Source organism: Armigeres subalbatus, chromosome 3 (assembly GCF_024139115.2).
Source record: "Armigeres subalbatus isolate Guangzhou_Male chromosome 3, GZ_Asu_2, whole genome shotgun sequence".
Classification (NCBI taxonomy): Eukaryota; Metazoa; Arthropoda; class Insecta; order Diptera; family Culicidae; genus Armigeres; species Armigeres subalbatus.
The window spans coordinates 427,963,993-427,987,591 of record NC_085141.1 but is presented as its reverse complement, the minus strand read 5'-3'; the positions used below and the strand labels follow the sequence as shown (position 1 = coordinate 427,987,591).

The following is a 23,599-nucleotide window of genomic DNA, read 5'->3' as shown; positions in this document are numbered from 1 at the left end:
GCCATTACCGCACCGCTAGATAGATTCTACTGGATTTTTTTTATTATTTCTTGGATAGTTTTTGGTAGGGTTGGGCATTTTCTCAGGGTTAAGCAGTTTTGAAGGCAGAACAGATAGAAAAACACTTAAAAATCGATACTATATCAACAATTCTTACGTGGAGCTACTCGTAGAAAAAGCCCAGAAGGAATTTCGAATTGTGAATAACTACACAATTACATATATCGTAATTTTTAATTTCAATTTAGTTCATTAACTTTAAATAATGCGAAACAAAACGATACAAACAGAAAATTGGAAATTCAGCCGGTTTATGAAGTATGTTTAGCTTTTTTTAATCTTTAAGTAGTGTGCATGCATATTTTTGTTATATTTTGCGCGTTTTTCATCCATGTGAAATGATTATGTTGCATAAGGCGTTACATAATAATACAGCGTTTTTGCTTATGATTAGAATGGTCACCTCCATTGTGGCGGTGACCATTTGCAGTCTGCTTAAGAAGCTGGTCTTTCTTGATTTCTGTCTTTTGTTGACCGGCGAGATAACCGTTGAGATCTCGGCGGTTCTTGGTCTGTGCATCGCTCATGTAGTCACTGTCCACGTATTCATCAACTTCATCGCCACTGCTGCTGCTGTACGTGTCCGAGGACAGTACGAGGGAATCGTCAAAGCTCAGCATATTGAACTGATGAATCCTATGCAGCAAGAGCGGGTCTTCCGGTAGAACAAACATTTCTTCCAACCGTTTATTACTCAACGTTTCAGAGAGCCACTTCGTAACTGCATCTGTTAAATGAATATCCTGGCTGCCTACTGAACTGGATGACCATTTGCGCTCCTTACTGTTGCAACTGGATGTCGTGAACGCTGCCGGACTTTGAACACCAGAGTCAAAATCTTCAGAGTATTCCTCATTAGAAAAATGCTTGCACTTCTGCTCTTCTTCGCTTACATCTAACTCGTACTTATCCATCTCGTTTGTGGGAGATAACTCTGTGTGATAAATGGGAAGACTACAGTTCGCTTCCACTTCAATTTCTATTGATTCATCTTCTTTTGCGTATGTTTCGTTAGATATGGTTGCAACATTCTCAATTTCGCGTAACTCTTCCGAATGTGAAGGCACCTCAAGCTGTTCATTATCAACGTTTTCCTCTATATCATCTGTTGGATTTTGTACAGTCAGTTCTTCTGAAATATTAATATTTTCTATCTCATTGACTTTGGAACTAACATCATCTTCGGTTTCTTTCTCAGCTTCACAGTTAATGCCTTCCCTATCACATGTTTCAATTAATAAATCGGACAGCTGAATATCAAGAAGATCCCCTTCGAGACATTCATCGTCATCATCCTCGACAACTTCATCAGTGATCAACACCGCACTTACTGATTCTTCTTCGTGCAAGATTTGGATTTGTACTTCTTCATGCTCAACAACATTGTCGACATCATGTTCTTTGTTCAATTCTTCAAGATCTTCATTGTCACTAATAACATTGTCGACATCATGTTGTTCTTTGTTCAATTCAGGATCTTCATTGTCACTAATTAGCATCTCTTCTTCTTCTACGTCCGTCGATGGAGGGAAATCGTTTTTATCAACCGATCGTTCACGGACAACGGGAAATTCTGGTTCAATTACCACAAAACCTGTTTGTTGGTGTAAAGCTCCTGACTTCTTCTGCTTCTTCCCCTTTCCTTTGGCAGTCTTTTTACCTTTCTTCGCATTAGTTTCTTTTCGACCTTGTTTGATGCTTCCAGAAGATTCCATCTGCACCATTTGGTCTGGCTTACAATCATCGAAGAATAGTTTATCTTTTAAAACTGGCTCCGAAGCATCGTTGATTTTCTTGATGTCATTCTTCGCCCTAACCGAACTTCGTTCTCTATCATCGTCGATTGTTATTTCTTTGCCATTGCGAACCGTTCGCCACTCACTAGACTCTCTTCTTTGAACTTCTGCGGTTGGGTACAAACTAGCAGGCCTTGTGAGGTCTATATTTTGCTCGGCGAAGGCACGAGTCAGCTCAATAAGATCCTTCTTACGTGTTTTCTGGGTATGAGATCGAGACTTACTAGAAACGATACTCGGGTGAGATTGATCATCGGCCTTCTGCACATTAGTTAATTTAGGTTGACGCGTTGGCGAGGTACACTGTTCTGCTCGACTAGTAGGAAGCTCACTACGGGTAGATTCTATGGTATTTAGATTGTTATCAACTGTTTCGTTGATTGGTGGTAGAGTGGGAACCGTTCTATCGTTAAGTTCAGGAATAATAGCGTCAACAGGCACTTCAGTGGGATTAGATATTTCCTTCTCCGGGATGCATGAGAAATTCGGGTACTGGTACATCTGTTAAACGAGAATTCATTTAGAAATTAGATAGATTCAAGTAAGATATTTTAAGGCCTGATAACAATTTACAAATTACGCTGTAAGAGAGGGAAGACGTTTCATACATATGAACTAAATCATCTATACGAAAATGTGGGGGGGGGGTGTAAAAATATCCAACTTTGCGTAGCATAATTTGTTAACAGCCCCTTAAGTAGCATACCGTGTCGAATGTTCCATCCGGGTAAAAGTTCGATGGGTACTGAAAAACGAAATCAATCTTATTATATGAATGGTTTAATGTATTCTACAGATTTTGCAATTCGTTATAACAATACACTGACTCACACACAAAACAGTCAAACTTATAACTTAGGCTTTACATAGTTTACTATCCTATTTAATTCCACCACTTTAGTGTACCCAAGCCCATACATTTGGTTATCTTTCTAATTTCACCAGTTCTAGTCAATCACTTAGTGGCAACTAAGAAATGAACGGTCTGCTGAATGCTCATGCTCATGTTTTCAATTATGAGGTATTAAAAAAATCCAGGATTTGCTTTGGAGATTTGAAAAAAGATTGTGTCAAGAGCGTCTTTTGATTATTTTATTGTCTCTATTAAGGAGACTTTCAGCCGTAGGCTGGCTCGTCTCCGGTGATTTTTTATGAATTTCTTTGTTAGATTTCGAATCAAATATTTTATTGGCTAGAATTTATATGTATATTCACACTTATACTATTCATTCTTGAAAGTTTTCACTAAATAGAAGATTTCTCTTCGGATTTTTTTGCCCTGATTTTTTTTCCGAATTCTATAAGCTCCGCAACGCAATCTTAATCTTAAGTCAAGGATCTGCTTCTTCTTCTTCTTATTGGCCTTACATCCCCCACTGAGACATTATCGCCTAGCAACTTAGTGTTCTCTAAGCACTTCCACAGTTAACTGTGAGGTTTCTAAGCCAATTCCCATATTTGCATTCGTATATCATGAGGCTACTGAAATCTCGAAAGGCTGAACTTCTCACAAGGCTGAAAACATCAAAAGGCTGTAAAGTATCAGAAGGCTGAAATCGGACTCAATGACAAGTTGAGTGGATGAATAGTGAATAATGAATGGAGAAACAAAAATAAATAATAAATGAACCGTTTGTTTGAGAAACTGCATATGTAACATTTTTGGCCAAAATGAGATTTTCATATATTCTGAATCCTCTTCCAAAAACACGTTTTCTGGCAAAAAATACGAAGAAAATATGTATGAAATTTTTTTCGTTTGTTTGAGAAACTACATAAGTCCACGCACTTTGAAGAGCAATTATGGAGTACTGTTTACAGTTTTTGCACTGGAAGTGCCTCAGGATGTTGAGTTTTGCCAAAAACTATTGATCTGTATCGAAGAAATCGAAAGGTTCGGTGCCAATTTGTCCAAAAACAGTTTTTTGTTGTTTTCTCGAAATTGTGTAAAATTATAGATAGTGGAATATATAGATGAGCGAAGATAAATCCTCTGTCTCCAAACGAACTGTCAAACGTGTCTCCAAACGAGCATGACGTCACGATTTCAATGGAAACGTTAAGGGCAGTGACGTCATATGCGCGTGTGCACGGGCAAAAAAATCGACTCAGCCATGCTTTCGCTCATCTATAGATTCTACTATCTATATGTAAAATGGACTTATGCAGTTTCTCAAACAAATGATTCAAATATTATAAGGAATTGAAATAACAAAAAATAAAAACAAAGTCTTTGTTCTTTGATAGATTTAGAATAAATTATAAAGAATATAGAATAAAAGACCAAGAAAGAAATAATGAAGAAGAAAGAAAATAATAGGAACAAGGAAGAAAATAATAAGAACATGGAATATGGAAGAAAAAGAAGAAAGAAAAAGGAAGAGGAAAGAAGAAACAAGGAAGAAGAAAGAAAGAAACAGAAGAAAGTTGGAAAAAGGAATAAGGAAGAAAGAAGAGACAAGGAAGAAAGAAGAAAGATTGGAGAGGGTAGTTGAAAGACGAAAGAAAAAAGAAAGATTGCAGAGGGTAGTTGGAAAATAGAAGAAGAAAGAAAAAAGATGGAAGAACGAATAAGGAAGAACGAAGAATGAACAAGGATGAACGAAAAAATAAAAGGAAGAAGTAAGAAAGAATAAAGAAGAAGGAAAACAGAACAAGAGAGGAAAGAAGGAAAAAGAAAACAGCAAAACATAAGGATGACGGATCGAGAAACAAGGAGGAAGAAGCAAGAAGGAAGAGGTAAGAAGAAAGAAGGAAGAAGAAATAAAGAAAAAAGAAGGTTGAATGAAGGAAGAAGGAAGAAAAAAGAAGGAAAAGGGAAGGAAGATGGAAAAATATAGAGAGAAGAATTTTTAAAGCTTTATTTTTGTTTTTTTTTTAATCTACAGATTTAGAAGGAAGAAGGAAAAAAGAAGAATAAAAAAAGAAAGAAGGAGAACAAGAAAGACGATAGATAGAAAGTAAAAGGAAGACAAAAGAAGGAAGATGGAAGAAAGAAGAAGTCAGACGAAAAAAGGAAAAAGGAAGGAAAAAGAAAGAAGGAAAAATAAGGAAGGAAGCTGAATGAAAATAGAAGGAAAGAAAAAAGAAGAAGGAAGAAGAAACATGGAAGAAGATGAAAGATAAAGAAACGAAGGATAAGGGAAAAAAAGGGATAACCATAAAAATAAAAGAAACAAGGAAGTATGAAGAAAGAAGAAAGAAGGAAAAAGGAAGACGGATAAAAGAAGGAAGAAGAGAGAAAGAATAATAAATAACAAAAACTATAGAATTAATCTTGGCAAGAATTGTAAACCAAATGCAAGAACCAAGAACAATAAATAATGTCTTGTTTCTTTCTATGCTACCTCCACGGAAAAAATAAAAATTCTTCTAAAATTTACGTCAAAGTGTATTCTTCCATTAAAATCTGTTTCTCGCGATGTTTCAGCCTTTTGTTATTTTAGCCTTATGTAGGATTATTACCTTTTCAGCCTTATGTGTAAGTCCCATAACGAATGCTCTGATAAAATGGGATAGCTCAGATGAAGAACGACACATCTTGTCGCAGAAATTTCATATAATTTTCAAAAATGCTTCATCGTTCTCCACTAGGATATCAACCGACTTACCTCATCCCAGTTTCTGTAACGTTTCTTCCGCTTCCTGAAGCTCTGTTGCCTGGCTTGTTCTTCCTCACTCACGCCATCGAACTGATCACAGTACATTTCTGAAACAATAGCACAACTTTTTAACTGTCGAACCTCAAGCTAACCAAAACATCCATACCATTCGCCACCATTGGAAACGGTGCAACAACACAGCCGGGATAGAAGAAAGGATTATAATATTGAGCATAATCGTAGCAGTTTTCGAATGATGAAAGCATCGCCTGTTGTGGAACTTGTTGATTAAACTCCGCACTATCGTTTTCGTTCACCAGCCCATCGACGGTTTCTTCGGAAATGCTGTTTAGCCTAGCGTCCAGCACATTGGCAGCATTTTCGATCTCCGAAACGCTATCGTCTGCTGGTTGATGCTGATCGCCATCCGATGCTATTGGTTCCGCCGCATCAGTAAGCTCAACTTGACCACCCTCGTCGAACGAAGACTGGCAGTGGTAGTTAGGAGGGTAAATGTATGTCTGACCACCGTTCATGTACGAGTATCCACTATTATCAACGGCAAAGCCTACAAGATAGACAACAAATTGTAATATAGCGTAATTTATTGGATTGTTCGGTTGAGCTAACAATAATTTGCCAAATTATAATAAGCAATAATTGAATATTCTACAACAATTAACATAAACTCTATATTGAACAATCTACACATATCTAAAAAAAAATGGAAGGCTAAAGCATCAATACCTCCACATTTTTTTAAAATTTTCAGGGCCCTTTTAATTATATTATCAATACAGGTTGCCAAGCATCTTTCGTCATTATTTTCTACTGTTTGCCCACTCTCCAAACGAAGCACTTACCATTCATTACTATAACTCCACTCTGATCAATGTACCCAAAGTACGGCAACGGCGCAGGATAATCCAGCAGATGGCCATCGGTGAGATACGTTGAATCGGACGTGATGGATTCGGCGGTGGACACGGTTCCACTGCCGGTGGCTACATCGCTGCCATCGGTCGCGTCATTCGTGGAACTGCCTCCCACCGCAAATTCAGTCTCACTCGCGTTCGTTGATGTCATTGTGTGCTTTCTGGGCCTCGATAGGTAGCCTTTCTTGAACAAAACATCTTGTCGTGGAGTAGTGATTTTCGTGTATTCTTCTAGGGTATACAGAAATATATTAGTTAAATGTGTCCTTGGAAAGGCCTTCAAGCAATTCACAAACCTTCGTTAATGATCACAGTACCATTTTGTTCGCTTTTAGTTTCGTTAACGTTATTGAATCTATTCCTATCATTATAACCACTGTGATGGGACCTCCTACTATCATTGTGGTAATAACTCCTACTGTAATGACTTTTAAAATGATCCGAATAATTTCTCGAAGGATGGGATCGATTTCCATTAGAATAATTTTGGCTGCTGTTCCAAGATGATTTCCGCTCAACGGAAGAAGCATTAGAGATATCATTCTGTGAATACGATAATTTATCTGCATTCACCGCATTTTCATCATCGCGTGCAATTTGGTTGTTCCATCGGTTTGATTTGGATGCTGTGGAAGAATTTAAAAAAATATTGTTGAAATAACTTTTAATGCGCATTGTATTAACATTATTCGATTATAATATGAAAGAGAAAATTCAATAATAATGTTTGATATATCTTTGTAAACCAGCATTGTAGTCGCTGTAGAAAAATAGCTCATCCTCCAAATTGGTTCACCACGAACGAAGTGCATAAAGAGGAAAAGGGAAAATGTGTCCAACGCATGACATAGTGATTATAAATGAGTCGTGAATGGTTTCAAATTGCAAGACCCAGACCAAATATGATGGGAAAAATCAACAAAATTGAGAACTTGACGCTTAGCTAAGCAAGTATGGCCGGGGTATCAGTTAGGTAGAAGGTGCCAGTTTAGCTCTTATTCCTTTTCCTCCAGCATTATCGCTTTGGATAACGGAGCAGCTACTGCATGTTAGACGCTAGCATGTGATTTGTCAGGCTGTTCACGATAAAATCTAGACTATCTATTGAATTACCGCGTCGAAATAATTAGAGATCTTTTTTCGGTTTTTATTCAATGGTATCGAGGTCTCATGTATCGATGCATCAGCGATGTCTTACATGGTTTGAAAGTTTTGACCGAAAATGCATTTTTTGAGGTCCCCACAATAAAGATACGTGAAGTTTAAGAGTCCTAATAGTTTTGGTACTTAATTTCTTGGTGATATACTCAATCGGCACTTCTTTGGGTTTTGTAGGTACTTTGGAATTCATTGATTGTCATGAAAAACATACGCCTGCAATCAGAGATGCCTGCAATGGGAGGTTTTGTGGGCGCCATAATAAATGTTAATGTACTACAGCACATATCGCAGCCATATCATTTAATCATCGTTAAATTTTCTGTGGAATTGTTCATTAACATACCAATTTTTCTTTGTTTTCTTTTTTTTTTGCTTTTTTGAACTCTAGCGAGATTTTTAAACCAATTCCCAGAAAAGAAGATTGACAAAGGTTTTCTCACCTGAAGGCAAATACCGGGGTGTCCAATACAATTCGATAACTTTTTTGTTTCTATGGCCCCACACTTCCCATACTGTGCGAGACTTACTGATCCTCTAGTTAAAGTGGGCATACTGCATTCTATTACATACTCTACTTCCGAGGCCGAGACCACCGGCATTCTCTATGCAGCACTCGAGCATGGAAACTCACCGACTTAGCATTGTTCTGCCTTAGCAGCCGGATGTTACAGTTTATCCTCGTGAACACCCCATCAATGGCACCCAACCACCAAGGTAGACTATTCACACTGTGCCAGACTTACTGCGGAGGCGTGAATGGTCGTCGCAATTTGTTTCTTTTGTTCTTATGCTTCCCCGAGAAATTTGTGTGGGTCTCTTCGGGAAATCTTTGAGAAAATCTTATTATTTTGTCATAAAAATATCAATATTTGTTTAATGTCCTCCGGTATATATTACGAGAATTAGAAAAATTTGGATTGTCCAGGCGGAAATAATGCGCAGAGAGAAATCCCCGCTTAAAACTGCTCGTTGAATTGAGTCAAAGCATAAAAACAACTCATCTGTCATGAAATCCAATAATTTTAATGGCGTGTACCGTTCCGAGGTGTCAACGAACCTGTAATGTAAATGATTCATCTCTAACGGCATGTATTACGACAGTTCGGCTTTTATAGGCTGCGCAAACCTCGTAGGGGGCCGTCGTGTCATGTCTGTTTAGAGTCCCACCCAAAACCAGGACTTGATCTAATGCACGCTAATTGGCACATGTTCGCTTTATAGTAGAGTCTACTTGCGGATATATGCAGTTTTTCTTATGTAAATTTAACAAAGCGCTCTGTGAAACCGGTAAAACTGCACCCCATCCTAGATTTCTAGACATGCCCCACCACTTGCAGTGGATGAGAGAGGGGTTGTCAAGCCCCTGGCCCCATTGCCACTACAAACTCACGAACTTTAAATTTCATTGCTTTTCTGTTCGGTGAGATATAGTAAGTGAACAAATTCCGGTTAGTTCCGAAAACCATATTGCGGCATGTCAAACTTCATGGTTTTGATACACAAGTATAACAAGTGCTAGTGTGTTGTCCAAGATTGGTGAGATTTTACGCGTTTTGTATTCGATTAAATTGCAAAAAAGGAAAATATTCGTGGTTGTTAAGTGTAAAATGTCCCTGCTCCCACAAACCCTACTCTAATAAAAATGCAATGCTAAAATTTATTCCGAATCCAACAATACTTTTTATAAGGTAGAGGGAACTCATTTTTATGTTCGAGGTTATAATGATCATGCCACACCCTATACCAATTATAGAGTAGGTAATAACACATATTTGTGGGAAACATTTTATTCATGTATGTGAACATATAAACAATATTAATAATTTCTCATAGTTGAGATTTATATAGGTTCACATATATTCTTTACCTTTGAATGGCTTACTCCACTCTGTTCGTACAATCATCCTGTTCGTACCAAACCTGTTCGAACCATCATCCGCAACAAAAGCATTTTTCACAAGGTAATTATTCATATATTTTTTACATTAATTCCTAGCTGATTAAAGCTTTCTGTTAAATTTCTGCAGTAATTTTCCTCGAGGAACCTGGATGAAAAACTCTCAAGTTATACGCCGGTTCCAGTTCATGAAGAACTGGAAACCGCCAAACTTAAGAAGGCATGGAAACTTAAGAAGAAACATGGAGGAGATGATAAAACGCTGCTGCTCTGAAAATCAGAATCGGCCATCCGAACCAACAATTTAAACGGGGAATTCCTTCCCGGAAGTGTGGTTTATTATGGCAAAAGGGAAAGAAAATCTTGATGGCTAGGGCACACGCACGAAAATGGTTACGGATGTAGTGTAGAGCTGATTATTCCTGATAGTTTATACTGGTTTCCATCACGCAGCTGGTCGTGGTCTGCCGGCCTACGGAATTTCATCCATAATCCATTCCGGTTAAGGATTTATGATGCGCGGAGCTAAAACTACAATCAAATCTATAATTTTGAATTAATAAATTCTCCGTCATGAAAACATTTGAGGTGTACTTTTTTATTCCAAATAAATATATTAACATTATTGATTACCTTTGCATAAGTTTTATGATTTCAAACATAAATTTTATTTGTTTAATGGGAAATAAATTTCATTAACCTCACACATAAATTTTATTTGTCAGCGCTAATAAACTTCATGTACTTTTGAACATAGCTTTTATTTGACAAAGATTTGATATTATATATGTTTCTAAACATAGTATTTATTTACGAAGGCAAATTGCAAAAATCTATGTAGTTTCACACATAATAGGTATACGGAAATTTGCCTCGGTGTACGAACGCAGCCAACACTACACTACCCCATGAAAGGACGACAGTGATACCGCTACTCACCACCAGGGACGCCGAGAAAGACATCGAATGGGCGGCCATGGGGGTGGCGAACTGGGTGGTCAGCATGTGGCGGAATTCATGGGCGACAACGGGTCAACGGCCAGAGGCTTGGGGTCAACGGTCACAAGAACGACAAATCATTAGCCTGGTGAAAGGTTGATTTGAGAGACAGAAAAGTTATTGAGTAAGCAGAGAAAAGTAATAGAAGTTGGAAAGTTGAAGAAATTGGAAAATTGAAGAAGTTTGTAGAAGAGAAAGTGAAAAGGAGTTAGTGCGAAAGACTGGACATCCAGGACCTCGCCATTCTGGGAAAGCCGTTACCCAACCCTATACCTACTTTAGTGGTGTGTGTCGACCTAGTGCGCCAAGACCCAGGTTTTTCCGTTACCATACTCGAGGAGCGCATGGTACATACAGAAGGTCCACGAGAGGCTGCAGACCGCCGAAGAAGAAGCTGGTGATAAAGCTGAACGGATAGCGAATCGCAGATAGTCGGCGGGGTCCCGAAGAACGAAGAAGAAAGAGAAATGAGGAAGTAAGGAAGAGAAAGGTAGAAGGTAGAAGGTAGAAGTAAGGAGGTGAGAAGCGTCGTCCGGTGTTTGAGGACGGACGCTAGAAGGAAGAAAGAAGTAGGACGTCAAAGAGGGAAATAAAATGTACCGGTAACCGAAAATAAAAGACATGAGACAACTTCGAGTGTTTTCCTACCGCGGAGTGTCACGAGCGTAGAGCCGACCCTGAGGCTTGTTTAAGGGGGTCTCACCAGTGCTGGGTGTAACACGGCCCTGGCCCCCAGTAAGTTACACAAGCTCAATATTAGATGATTTTTCGAGAGTTTTGGGACACATTGTCTCAGGGAAGTGAACAAATTTCGATTAGTTCTGAAACCCATCCTGCGAAATATCGAATTTCATGATTTTGACAGACTAGATTAATAGATGAATTTTAAGCACATCCGGAAGTGTGGACGGGATCGTAGTTCCCTTAGTAATGTGGACAAATATCGGTTAGTTCCGATACCCATCTTGCGACATATCAAACATCATGATTTTGAAAAACAAGCGCAACAGATGAATTTTCAAGAGTTTTTGGACACATTGGCTAAGTCCGAAAGTGTTCCCGAGATCCTGAATCCCTCGGGCAAGTGGACAAATTTTGTTCAGCACCGTAACTTATTTTGCGACTAATCAAATTTCTCGATTTTGAAAGACAAGAACCACAGATAATTTGGCCACAATGTAAGTGATCCGGAAGTGTTCCCGGGAACCTGGTTTTCTCAGGAAAGTAGACGAATACGGATTTCCTGCAAAACCCATCTTGGCAAGCGTCAAGCTTCACAATTATGAAGGTCTAGATCAACTGGTGAACTTTTGAGAGTTAGGAAACATTGATCACATCCGGGAATGTTGCCTGGAGTCTGGTTCTCTCAGAAAAGTGGACAAATCTAGACCAACATTTGAAAAGGGCGTAACAGCCAAAATTTATTCCTTCTGATTCTTCGTCCACATATATGGCTATGTATGCTGATAAAGAATCAGAAGGAATAAAATTTGGCTGTTACGCCCTTTTCAAATGTTGGTCTAGAAATATTGATAGACCCCGAAATCTATCTTGTGACATATAAAAATTCATAGTTTTGCAAGATAAGCATGACAGATGAGTTGTTGAGAGTGTTAGGCATGAGAACGAAATTTAGTAACACTGATTAGTCCATCAATAGGAATGAGTATTTTTTAGCGTGTTTTGGGCATAACAAATAGTATTTTGGCCATAACTTCTGATCCCATAGTCCGATCTAACCAATTTTTAATAGCAAACAATGTCACGGAATGTCATGACATGATTGTCATGACCTATTAGACAAAGTTTTAGAATCCTTAAGGGCTACATGTTTATGTTAAAAACACAATTGTGAATAACTTTTGAAAAAAGTCCCTTGGCATCGAAATGACATGTCCCGTCACTGGGTAAACGTTCTTAAAAGACCTTAAAAAGCATGAAGTTTGATTCGTAGCAAGATAGGTTTCGGAACTAATGGAAATTTGTCCACTTCCCTGGGAGAACATGGTTCCCGTGAACACTTTCGGACGTGAATAATGTGTCCAAAAATTCATCCATTGAGCTTATCACTTAATATCATGAAGTTTGATTCATCGCAAGATGGGTTTCGGAGCTAATCGAAACTCGTCCACTTGCCTGAGGGATCCAGAATCCTGGGAATATTACCAGACATAGCCAATGAGTCCAAAAACTCTTAAAAATTGATCGGTTGCGCTTGCCTTTCAAAATCAAGCTAATCGAAATTTGTCCACTTTCCTGGGGGAAATACGATCCTGTGAATATTTCCGGACAAGATCAATTTATCAAAAACTCTAAAAAATGTATCTATAAAGCTTGTCTTTCAAAACCATGAAGTTTGATATGTCGGGCTTCGGAATTAATCGAAATTTGTCCACTTCCCTGAGGGAGCTAGGTTCTCAAAACTTCCGGAACCATGTTCTGGTATCAATTGTATCAAAACTGACTTCTGATACTGGTTAAGAATGATTGAGCACGTTTGCATTAAAATTCTGGTTTTTTACAAATATACTCACGCTCCTCTAATGTGGACGTGTACTATACACATGTGGAAGTATTGGCTTGAGAAATGGATTGCGAGTGATTTGACTATGCGTCCAATTTGGGAATCTTGAGCTCGTTCAGTAGCCTCTAGGTTGCGAAGGCCGACGGAGGTCCTTCGTAGCTTAGTTGGTTAAAGCACCAGTCTAGCGTACTGTAGGGTCATGGGTTCGAGTCCCATCGAAGGGAAAGTGGTTACCTCCAACACATTTTCCAAATCAATATCTTCCACATAACGTACATATTCACATATGAGTTTTCATAACATTGTAAATTAACGTCCAAGTCGGGTGGTTTAATCCCCGGAAATAGGCAATTACCTTTGATTGAACCAAAAATGGCCCGTTTTTTACCTTCAATAAATCCGACCGGATTGACACCATGGTCAAATAAATCATAAATCAAAAAAGATATATATACAGTTAAACCTCCATGGGTCGATGTTCTATGACTCGATATCGAAGCAAATTATGCCATATGAAAACAAATCTCGGTTACTCTGATGGTCTCTTCAAACAGCTTTCAAAAGATTTGCTATTCCTTATCTCGATATTTCCATGAGTCGATGGTTCCTTCAATATCGACTCATGGAGGTTTAACTGTATGATGACGCTTCATCTCTGAAAATTTTATGGAAATCAGCCTTAATACGAGTTATTTCAATTTTGGTTTTTAAGTTGGAAAAAATTACATTTCGTTTTGAAGAACGTCTGCGCAATCTTGAAGGATATTTGTCCGATGTTTCGACACAAAGATTACTATTTGCCATTGTCAATAATTTTAAATTTATGTGTTTCCCAGAAAAATCCACAACAAACAGTTTGTTAGACCAAACAATAGACTAGGAACAAACACAGTATTTTTCTTCTGGATACCCTACTCGTATACATTACGATTTAATTCTTCAAACTGAACCGTCTCTCTGAAAGTACTCTCCATTTAATTCCACCAATTATTTTCGATATCTTTGCAGATATGTATTTCGACTACAACTGTGTGGTCGTCTTCAATGTCTCGTACTTGACTCGACTCGACTTCGACACAGTTGTGTCTTCAAACTGATTATCCTGCTAAACATAAGAAGCTTCTAAGGAACTCGTCGGAAGGACTTCGTATGCACATCGATGCAAGCACCCGGTTGAGTAATTTTGGCGTAACCGATTCATTGATAATTAGTCGTAAGCCGTAAGTACTATATTGGAAGCGTGAATTAGTTAAGCGATTAATCAGTTAAAACGTTTTCAGGCAGTTGATTGCGAAATATTAAAAAAGGTTCATGGTTTTCTAGTAATTATTTGGAAAAAGCTCTAGGAATTATTCTGAATTTTTCTTTAAATTTTTTGGGAATTTCTTTCCATACATTTTGTCTCGTGAATTAAAAAAAATCTTTGGGAAATATTGCGCCTAAATCCTAAAATTTTATTCCAACCTTTGGTTTTCCGCACTGAGCACTCAGCGCCAGACTCGGCGACAAGGATAAAGTTATCAAGTTGGTAACCCTGATTTTTGACAATCAATGTCGATTGTTTGTGTGAGTGCACCGATGTCATAAAATAGAGCTTTTAGCTAAATTTTTTATTGTCAAATGCAAGTTTTGACAGTATTATTTATGTATGAGTGGAAAGCATGTACAAAAGGTCTATCGGGGAAGCAGTCGCTAAAGACAAATGTCATTGCTTCCAACGACGAAACGACTAAACGAAAAGTTTCAATGCAAAAAGCAATACCTCCAGTAATTTCTTCGCAAGTTCATCCAGAAATTTCTCCAGACATTCCATCAAAAATTTCTCAGAATTTCATTCGATTTCCATCGAAATTTCCGCCCTTGGAAATGGCTTAACAAAAACTTTAGAAAACACCTCAAGGAAATGTTCCGGAGATTCCTTCAAAAATTCTTCTTGAGTTTTTTTGGCAATTTTTTTACGAATTTCTTTGAAAATTCCTTCTGAAATTCCTTTAGGACCTCCTTCAAAAATTTCTTGAGAAAATCGTTTGGTAATAGTTTCGTAAAATATTTTGGGGATTTCTTCAGTAATTCTTTTGAAACTTCAGCGAGAATTTCTTCGGCAATTTATTTGAGAATTCTTTCGGTAATTTCTTTTCGAAATTCTTCAGAAATTCGTTCAGAGATATAGTTATGCAAAAGTATAAGATTGCTAATGTCGCCTTATGTTAGCGTGACTTACTTGGACCTATAGCAGCCAAAGTACCGGTGCTATAAGTGTCAAACCGATGTTGGTGATGAAACCAAACATGCACTACAACACGATGGACGACAGACGGCTAAGCTAAACATATTTAAGCATATTGGCGAGATAATTCAATTGGATACAGCGCCACTAGCGTTCTAGTACTAATGCTACTGGAAATACCTTCGGAAAATGATTCAGAAATTCTTTCGGAAATTCATCTAGGCAAATTTTTGAAAACACCTTAAGGAATTGTTCCGCAACTCTTCCCGAAATTTCTTTGAACCTTCTGAAATTCCTTTAGAATTTTCATAGAAATTCCTTGCCTAATTTCATCGAGAACCTCTTCAGCAATTTAATCAGAAATTTATTTTTGAATCCCTTTGAAAAGTTCTTCAAAAACGAAGAGTTCTTCTGGGAAATTTCTCCAGGAATAATTTTAAAAATTACTCTAATAATCCCTATTGACACTTCTTTGCAAAAAAAGACCTTCGAAAGGATCTTTGAACACTTAACCTGAAATTCCTTCGGAAGATCCTCCAGATATTCTTTTGAAAAATACATTCCTGAAGCATTTTCAAAGGAATTCTCAAAAGAATTTACGAAGCATTCTCTAACTTACTTCCTGAATAAATTCTTAGATTTCTTCAGGAATTGCTTTGGAATTTTTTCCAGGAATTCCTTAGAAAATGGCAAAACGTGTTTTTGCCCATGCATAGATCGAAACAACGATCCATAAATGTTAAAAACATTTTCAATTGTATGATTCGATTGGTACATTTATTCAAAGTTGTGGATTATTTCATTAGTTGTTTTGATTTGATAAGTTGTGAATCATTTCTAGACCAACATTTGAATAGGGCGTAACAGCCAAAATTTATTCCTTCGGATTCCTCGTCTACATACATAGCTATATATGTAGACGGAGAATCAGAAAGAATAAATTTTGGCTGTTACGCCCTTTTCAAATGTTGGTCTAGATTTATTCAAAGTTGTGGAATTTCAATCATGATGTATTGGTGACTGTTCGAGAAAAATTTATGAATTATTGTTAAAAGTAAGAGATGCTTTCGGTAATTCAACCCAGTCCTTTGCATGACGCAGGGTGTACTAACAGGACCCATAAGGAAAAATGAAGTGAGTAAGTATGGACAAACATTTATCCATAAGTTTCTTTGCTAGATCGTTGTGTGAGATGATCAGACCTGGATCCATCGACGAGCATGCGAAGGTGAGTAAATGGGTCATACGGATAACAAAAGTAGCAAGTTCTAGCAAAGATGTTCGTGATATAAAAAAATAAAAGGACTAAAATATACTTTTCTACTAATTTCTTGCTATTGGAGACGAGCCAGCCTCGGGCTGAAAGTCTCCTTAATAAGGATACAAAAAAAAATAATAATTTCTTGCATAGTCTGCTCTAGACGTTGCTGCTTATATCTCAGATGCAGGCGTGTTGCTTTGGAATATGTTCGGATTTTTTTATATTTGGAATTTACCTGTTTGTGTCAGGAATTCACTGATAATTCCATGATTTGACCAGGTGGGGAAAAATCCCTGATTTCCAGGTATATTGTATATTGTTTGAAAACTCTGAAATGAATGTCCTTACAGTGTTCGCAATACAGGCACGCTGCCTCTCGTAGGCAATAAATTAGAAGTTCAGTTCACAACCAACCAATAGAAACCAATAGAAAAAAACAACACAACGTAGTCCACTTATATGCATGTATGTGTGCGTATGTATAAATATAAATCTCACTAATTTTTAAGGTATTAAACAAGATTAGTATTACAAAATTAGGCATCATAAAGGTGAAATATATGTTATTATTGAACGCTATTGAGATTCGTTCAGATCAACGACTGATTTAGTTAGTTCTGGATCAATTAATATCGCGGTTATGGAAATTACGATTACATATATGCTACCATCGTTACGATAGTTACTAGCCATGTTACTACAATAGCTATTCAAACCGACGATTATTTATTATTTATTCAGACTAAGGCCGAAGTGACCTGTGCGGTATATAAGAGTCTTCTCTATTCGGCTCGGTCCATGGCTACACGTCGCCAACCACGCAGTCTACGGAGGGTCCGCAAGTCATCTTCCACCTGATCGATCCACCGCCTTCTTGTGCCCGTCGGATCGTTTTCGAGAACCATTTTCACCGGGTTACTGTCCGACATTCTGGCTACGTGCCCGGCCCACCGCAGTCGTCCGATTTTCGCGGTGTGAACGATGGATGGTTCTCCCAGCAGCTCATGCAACTCGTGGTTCATTCGCCTCCTCCACGTACCGTCCGTCATCTGCACCCCACCGTAGATGGTACGCAGCACTTTCCTTTCGAAAACTCCAAGTGCGCGTTGGTTCTCCACGAGCATCGTCCAGGTCTCGTGTCCGTAGAGGATTACCGGTCTAATGAGCGTTTTGTAGATTGCCAGTTTGGTACGGCGGCGAACTCTATTCGATCGGAGCGTCTTGCGGAGTCCAAAGTACGTACGATTTCCAGCCACTATCCGTCTCCGAATTTCTCTGCTGGTATCATTTTCGGCAGTCACCAGTGAGCCCAAGTACACAAATTCTTCTACCACCTCGATTTCGTCACCACCGATGCAAACTCGCGGTGGGTGGCTCACATTGTCTTCTCTTGAACCTCTTCCTATCATGGACTCGAGAATGCCCCTGAAACTTGAACTACGCACATCACCCGATCCATCGTCGCTTTGATCAACCGTGTCAGTTTATCCGGAAATCCGTGTTCGTGCATTAGCTGCCATAGCTGGTCTCGATCGATTGTATCATATGCGGCTTTGAAGTCGATGAATAGATGATGTGTGGGCACGTTGTATTCGCGACATTTCTGCAGTACTTGGCGAATGGCGAACACCTGGTCTGTGGTGGAGCGTTCGCCCATAAAACCCGCCTAGTACTGCCTGGTTCAAACCGATGAGCGCCTGATAGATAGGCAGCAAGACGTAGAGTGCGTTATCTTTCGTTTTTTTGTCACTCAACCCATGGAATCCGCCTAGGAAATTAATTTGTCACTTTATACGTTTAATCGCCGTGGGAAGTTGAGTAGTTTTATCTCGTTTTAATAACTGGAGTCTAAAAATATTTCCATAACTAAGGAAGGGTCAAAATCTCACTGTAGGTGGATTAATCTGGGTTTTTTGTTTTGTCTTTATTTTAGAGGTTTTCAGCCCTGGGCTGGCTCACCTCTTTTCGCAAAAATTACAAAACAAAACTTCTGTACAACAATTATTTGAATTCGCATCAAGAAACAAATAATCTTATATATAAAAATGAAATGGTCTGTGTTCGTATCCGCATAACTCGAAAACGGCTGGATGGATTGTTTTCATTTCTTCAGCAGAAACATTCGTTATAGTTTCCGACGGGTTTATATGATATTTCCTAATGCGAAAATTGCGAGTAAAGTTAAGCAAATCGTGAAAAACTAAAATTGTGATTCCTATGCGAACTTTGCATGAGCAGTTCGGAATGCACATTCTCGCCTACTATGCAGGACAACGTCTGCCGGGTCAACTAGTAATATATAATACACAATCCAAAGTAGTTGCTCAAGCTTCGTTGATTAGCAACTTAGAATCCTGAGTTTGACGCGTAAATTTATTCGAAAATTTCAGAGGATTATTTTCGAAAATTTCAGCAGAAATTTTTTCGGGAGTTTTGTAGAATAATTTGCGTAAACTACAGCGAACATTAGTTCGGAATTTGTGCGGAAAGTCCTCCTTTAATTCTTGTGATAAGTTTCTCTACGAGCTCATGCAGTAAATTTCGACAATTGACATTTTTAGCGCCAATTTATCCGCAATTATTCGGCAGAAATTCCTGTGTCGTTTTTTACTAAAATTTCAGCTCAAATCTCCGAGAATATTTGCGAAAATTCCTGCAGAAATTCATTATATGTGCGCAGATTCATCTCAGAGATTCCTGCGGTGAATCCTCCGGGAATTCTCGCGGAAATTATCCTGGATGTGTTTGCAAAAATCCAACTACTCTTGGAAATTCTGGAATTTTTTTTTCCGAGAACATCTGTGGAAATTTCTCCGGGTATTTTTGCAAAAGAATTTATACGGAAATCCATTTTTCATAAATTTAAGTAAATTCTTTAAATACAACCTGCGGGATTTTTTCAGAGAGTACATGTGGAAACCTCTAATTAATTCATGCGCTTTGGAAATTCTTACAGAAATTGATTGGTGACTTCCTGCGGAAAAACTTCCGGAAAATCTTTCGTTAAATTCAAGGCGCAGTTTTTCAGGATTTTTTACAGAAATTCATCGCTACATAAACTTCGTAGAAAATCGCAACGTGAATTTCTCTAGAAATCTCTGCAAAAATTCTTCCGGAAGTACATTAGAAATTTCCTCCTTGAATTCCTGTGGAAATCGTTTTGGAAATATCTGCACACATTCTTTGGTGAGTTCTTGTGGATAATCTTTCGGAAATTCTTTCGTTCATTCAAGGCGGCTTTCTTGCGTTTTTTATAGTAATTCTTTTGGTCAGCGCTCCAAGAATTTCTGTGGAAATTCCTCCAAAACATTTTTAAGTTTCCATTCCAGTTTCCAAACATTTTAAAGAAATTCCTCCAAAACATTTTTAACATTAGTTTCGCAAAAAATGCTCCTGAAATTATTGCGTTTTTTTTAGAAACGCCTTTTAAAAATCACATTTTAATGTTGGAACGACAATTATGAAAATGAGGCATCTGCATGAAATCAAAAATAATTTTTGGGTTTTCTATTGTCCTATAACTCTTATTTGTTATAGATGAATGCTAGAAAAAGAAAAAAGTTTCGAAAAATGATATATCATGCTCATCGTAAAAGGAATAATCAAACAAAAACTGACAAATATCTCGGAATTACGACGAAGTTGCCGGGATAAAAAATGGGTCGAGTCAAGTACGAGACACTGAAGACGGCCTTAGTTTTGAGGTCGAAATACGTTTCTGTCAAGATACAATTAAGTGGTGGAATTCAATGGGATTGTATTAACTCGTCTTATGACAAGTGAAGACATTCCACTAAAAAGCTCAAAATAATTTTCTTAAAAACTGGGTGTTTATTTCCTTAAACAGACATATTTTGTATGCGTCATGTTTCAGAATGGTTAAAAAATGACTACAGGTTGCGCCCCTCTCCTCATAACATTTGTTTAATCAATGTTAAAGAGTGTAATGATGGTATTCAAACAAAGCTTGTTAATATCCGAAAAATAAAGTGATTATTTAACTACAAACGTTAAATTTGTTTTCAAGAACAATTGCTAACGAAAATAAAGCTCATCTAGATAGACATAAAACTAATTTAAAAAAAAGTCGTTAGATCTAGAATTTTATTTGTTAAATTTTCACCTTAAACTAAATCCGCGCCAAATCCACGCGAAGCCCTAAAATCGTTATGTAAATACGCGAAAATCGCGAGATCCGCGTAGTCGTAACAACCCTGACGGTGTTACGATAAGTGGCTGTCCAAAGTATATCGTGTACAAGCTTAGTAAGCGCCTATCTTACATGTGCTTCTTTTGGATAGCATGCATCACGGTTTGATTGACGTTCGCTCAACGAAATACGACTTAGTTTAGAGATTTGGAGAAGAGCCGGGGTTTATATTTAAATGTTCCCGTGTTTACTTACCGGCATTCTGTTCGGCTGTTGGAACATCAGTGGTGGTGGCACTGGCTAGCGAAAGGGACACCCATTTCGTTTTTTTCTTAGCTCCTTTCGCCATTGGGTGGTGATAACTGTACCGGTTTCCGTTGGCACAACTGGATCACCGACTATGCAATGAACTCGATGCTCTGCCAGTCTTTCCGATGATAATTCTTTTCCTCAGCGTGTTGCCTGCGATTGAACTTAAACCTGCCCAAGCCGAGCAAGAAATTCACTCTGAACAGAAAAATCGCTTCAAGGGTGCGACCAACGAAAACACAATTCTGATCTGCCAGTTAGTCTGAACAACTCATTTTCCCTAATGCTCGCACACACACGGACAATTAACCGAGCCCGATCCTCAAATATTTCCTTATTTAAAGAAGCTTCATTCCCGTCTATGCCGTCGTTGCATAATCGTTGTCGCCACCGCTACCGTGGTCGCGCGTATGTCTGTATGAAACTCACGTGCCTCGTGATTCTTTTTGCCACCACGCTTTTCGAAAAACCACTCGTCACTTCACATGGTTTAGTACTTTGCCAAAAAATTACCTTCAGTATCACTTTTGCTGTGAAATTTGTCCGCACATACTACAATCCTAGTTTTTGTCTAGAGCACTAAATTTTTTTCGATGGGCCTAAATCGCGTTGGTATTCTGCTTCTTGTGAGCCCCTACTGGCCACTTCCGATACGGTCGCAGGATGGTTTTAATGTTATTTTCTGCTGTGCCTCAATCAGCTGTTATGTAACTCGGGAAATGCAATTGAACCTTTCCTACTTTCTCGTTCTCACTTTATGACTAGCTTCGTTGAGGAAGGAGGAATCATTACCAGAATAATCTCCGATTGCTTAGACGGTTATATGATAATCAATAGCTGAGATGCTCCAGTTTTGAAGCCTTGCAGCTATATGACACAATCGCGAGTCGGCTATCTACACTACTTGTGTTTTATTTAGCGTTATACTTTTGATAATATTGATTGAACACAGAGATTAGAATTACGAGCTCTGTATATGCAAGAGGTGAAGGGTACGCGGTGATAGATGATTAATACAAAACAAATTACTTCAGCTACTTGTACGAACGTTCATTTACAAATTCAATACTTTCGAAGTTCCGGTCTGACAATGCAGACGACCGGTCGTTTGGTGGAAAATCGATACACGCATCGGGGGCACTGGACACTGTTCCTTCTATCCTCTGGGAGCACACCACACCATCACCGAAAACCGATTATACAACACCTTCCTCTGCCTGATGGCTACGACGGATTGGTCTTAGCAATAGCATCGACAATATCCTCCTGCTTTGCATGTTCGATACTAAAGTACTATTTCAGTATCCAATCTTTCTTTGCTGGTTGTTTTTCCGTTTTTTTCCACTCTCGCTCTCCCTATTTTTCTCACTTGCATTGCACAATGGTCGGAATCGAGAATTACGGTAAAAATCGATATGTGACTTATCTCATAACAGATAAGTTCGTCGCATTTTGCGTGTGTATTAATATAAATTTTATTATCATTTGTTTATCTAATTATGTTTAGAACGCAACTTGAATATTTCATGCTGTTAGATTCGCCAATCGAAGAAATTTTTGAGGATGTGAGTAATTCCAACAGGAGGTGTTTTTGGGTTTCTACAGATCAGATCTTTTTGTATTAAAAAAAATCCATTTGATGTAAGTCTATTTTTGTCAAGAACTTTGCGATTTGAACCATTGTGTAGTGTTAGTCTTCCACTCATTCCTCTCCGAATAATTATTGTAGTATGAGAATAACATTGTGAGATATATAGGTAATTGGATGACTTGACAATAGACTAATAGCCCTTTGAAATATGTAATATATCCAATGGAGCTGAATATCCTTTGGCACTTCGTTGTAGGACACAATTTATAAGGTCGGTCAAATAATTACCACTGCTTACAAGTCTCTTCCGTAAAACACACTTTGGAATTCATATAAACTTTGACCACTGCCAATAGAGGTAAATTCTGATTACATCAGAGTAAATCTTCTTCGAACCACTCTGAAAATCCGATGGATCCATACTGATTTCACCATAGTCGCATCATGTGTTATCAGACCCGGGTCAGAAAACGAACCGCAGACATGTGGACGGTGATACTCTGCAGCGAGAGTCGAACAAAATGAACGTCTGAGTGTACGTCTCCGCATGCTCTTTTATGGCCCAAATCACAACACGGCATATTGCATATGTGAAAACACAGTTTTACCTGGGTGATGCGAATAGAATCGATTTGGTTGTCAAACTGAAGCCAAACTTTTCTATTGTGCCGGAGCCAAACATTGAAGATTGTGGTTATGTTCGATTCAGATCCTATATTGAGAAGTATTGTTTTTATTTGGGAAAAAAATAAAAATAAACTTAGTTTGAGTTTTGTATTCTTTGTAACAAATATTTTCACATTATATTTCGAGTGTTAAATTAGAAGAAATGCAATTAAAAAGCACTCGTTACGATATTTCACGAGATTCAACAGCTGATTGGGCCAGAAATGTATGCGAACCATCGTAAAGTCATGTAGAGTCTTGCGCATTTGTGCGACCTCATGCAGCATGGAAAGAGAAATTCGAAGAGCGGGAAATGTTTGACAGGCAAGTAACTGCAAAATAATTTTGCTTATGGGATTGATTTCAAAATATCCCTCTACTTGCTTGAGAGCAGAAAAGCGGCTCTATCCGCACCACCCAG

General features: G+C 38.2%; 1 protein-coding gene across 8 annotated transcripts; it reads right to left on the bottom strand.

The window, feature by feature from the left end:
* Positions 1 to 215: 215 nt before the first annotated feature.
* On the bottom strand, positions 216 to 22,946 carry LOC134227481 (uncharacterized). Of its 8 annotated transcripts, none has more exons than XM_062709004.1 (8): positions 22,801 to 22,946; positions 20,868 to 21,686; positions 6,690 to 7,019; positions 6,322 to 6,624; positions 5,625 to 6,026; positions 5,468 to 5,565; positions 2,563 to 2,601; positions 216 to 2,357 (listed from the first exon to the last, which is right to left on the bottom strand). In XM_062709004.1, exons 2-8 carry the CDS (start codon positions 20,959 to 20,961, stop codon positions 420 to 422), a joined length of 3,204 nt encoding a protein of 1,067 aa, XP_062564988.1. In that variant the 5' UTR covers positions 20,962 to 21,686; positions 22,801 to 22,946; the 3' UTR covers positions 216 to 419. The 8 variants fall into 8 exon arrangements, with proteins under 8 accessions (XP_062564988.1, XP_062564991.1, XP_062564994.1 ...); XM_062709007.1 differs by having other exon boundaries at positions 20,868 to 21,621; positions 22,801 to 22,935; XM_062709010.1 differs by having other exon boundaries at positions 20,868 to 21,621; positions 22,811 to 22,829.
* Between the last annotated feature and the right edge of the window lie 653 nt (positions 22,947 to 23,599).

What these genes read in the sequence shown, in the direction of transcription:
- LOC134227481 (XM_062709004.1), bottom strand. Translation starts at nt 20,961, where the DNA reads ATGGCGAAAGGAGCTAAGAAAAAAACGAAATGGGTGTCCCTTTCGCTA. An exon ending in TGGAGTTATAGTAATGAATG is followed by an intron (nt 6,027 to 6,321) that starts GTAAGTGCTTCG and finishes TCTATCTTGTAG; the next exon opens with GCTTTGCCGTTGATAATAGT. An exon ending in CGGATGGAACATTCGACACG is followed by an intron (nt 2,358 to 2,562) that starts GTATGCTACTTA and finishes CTCGTTTAACAG; the next exon opens with ATGTACCAGTACCCGAATTT.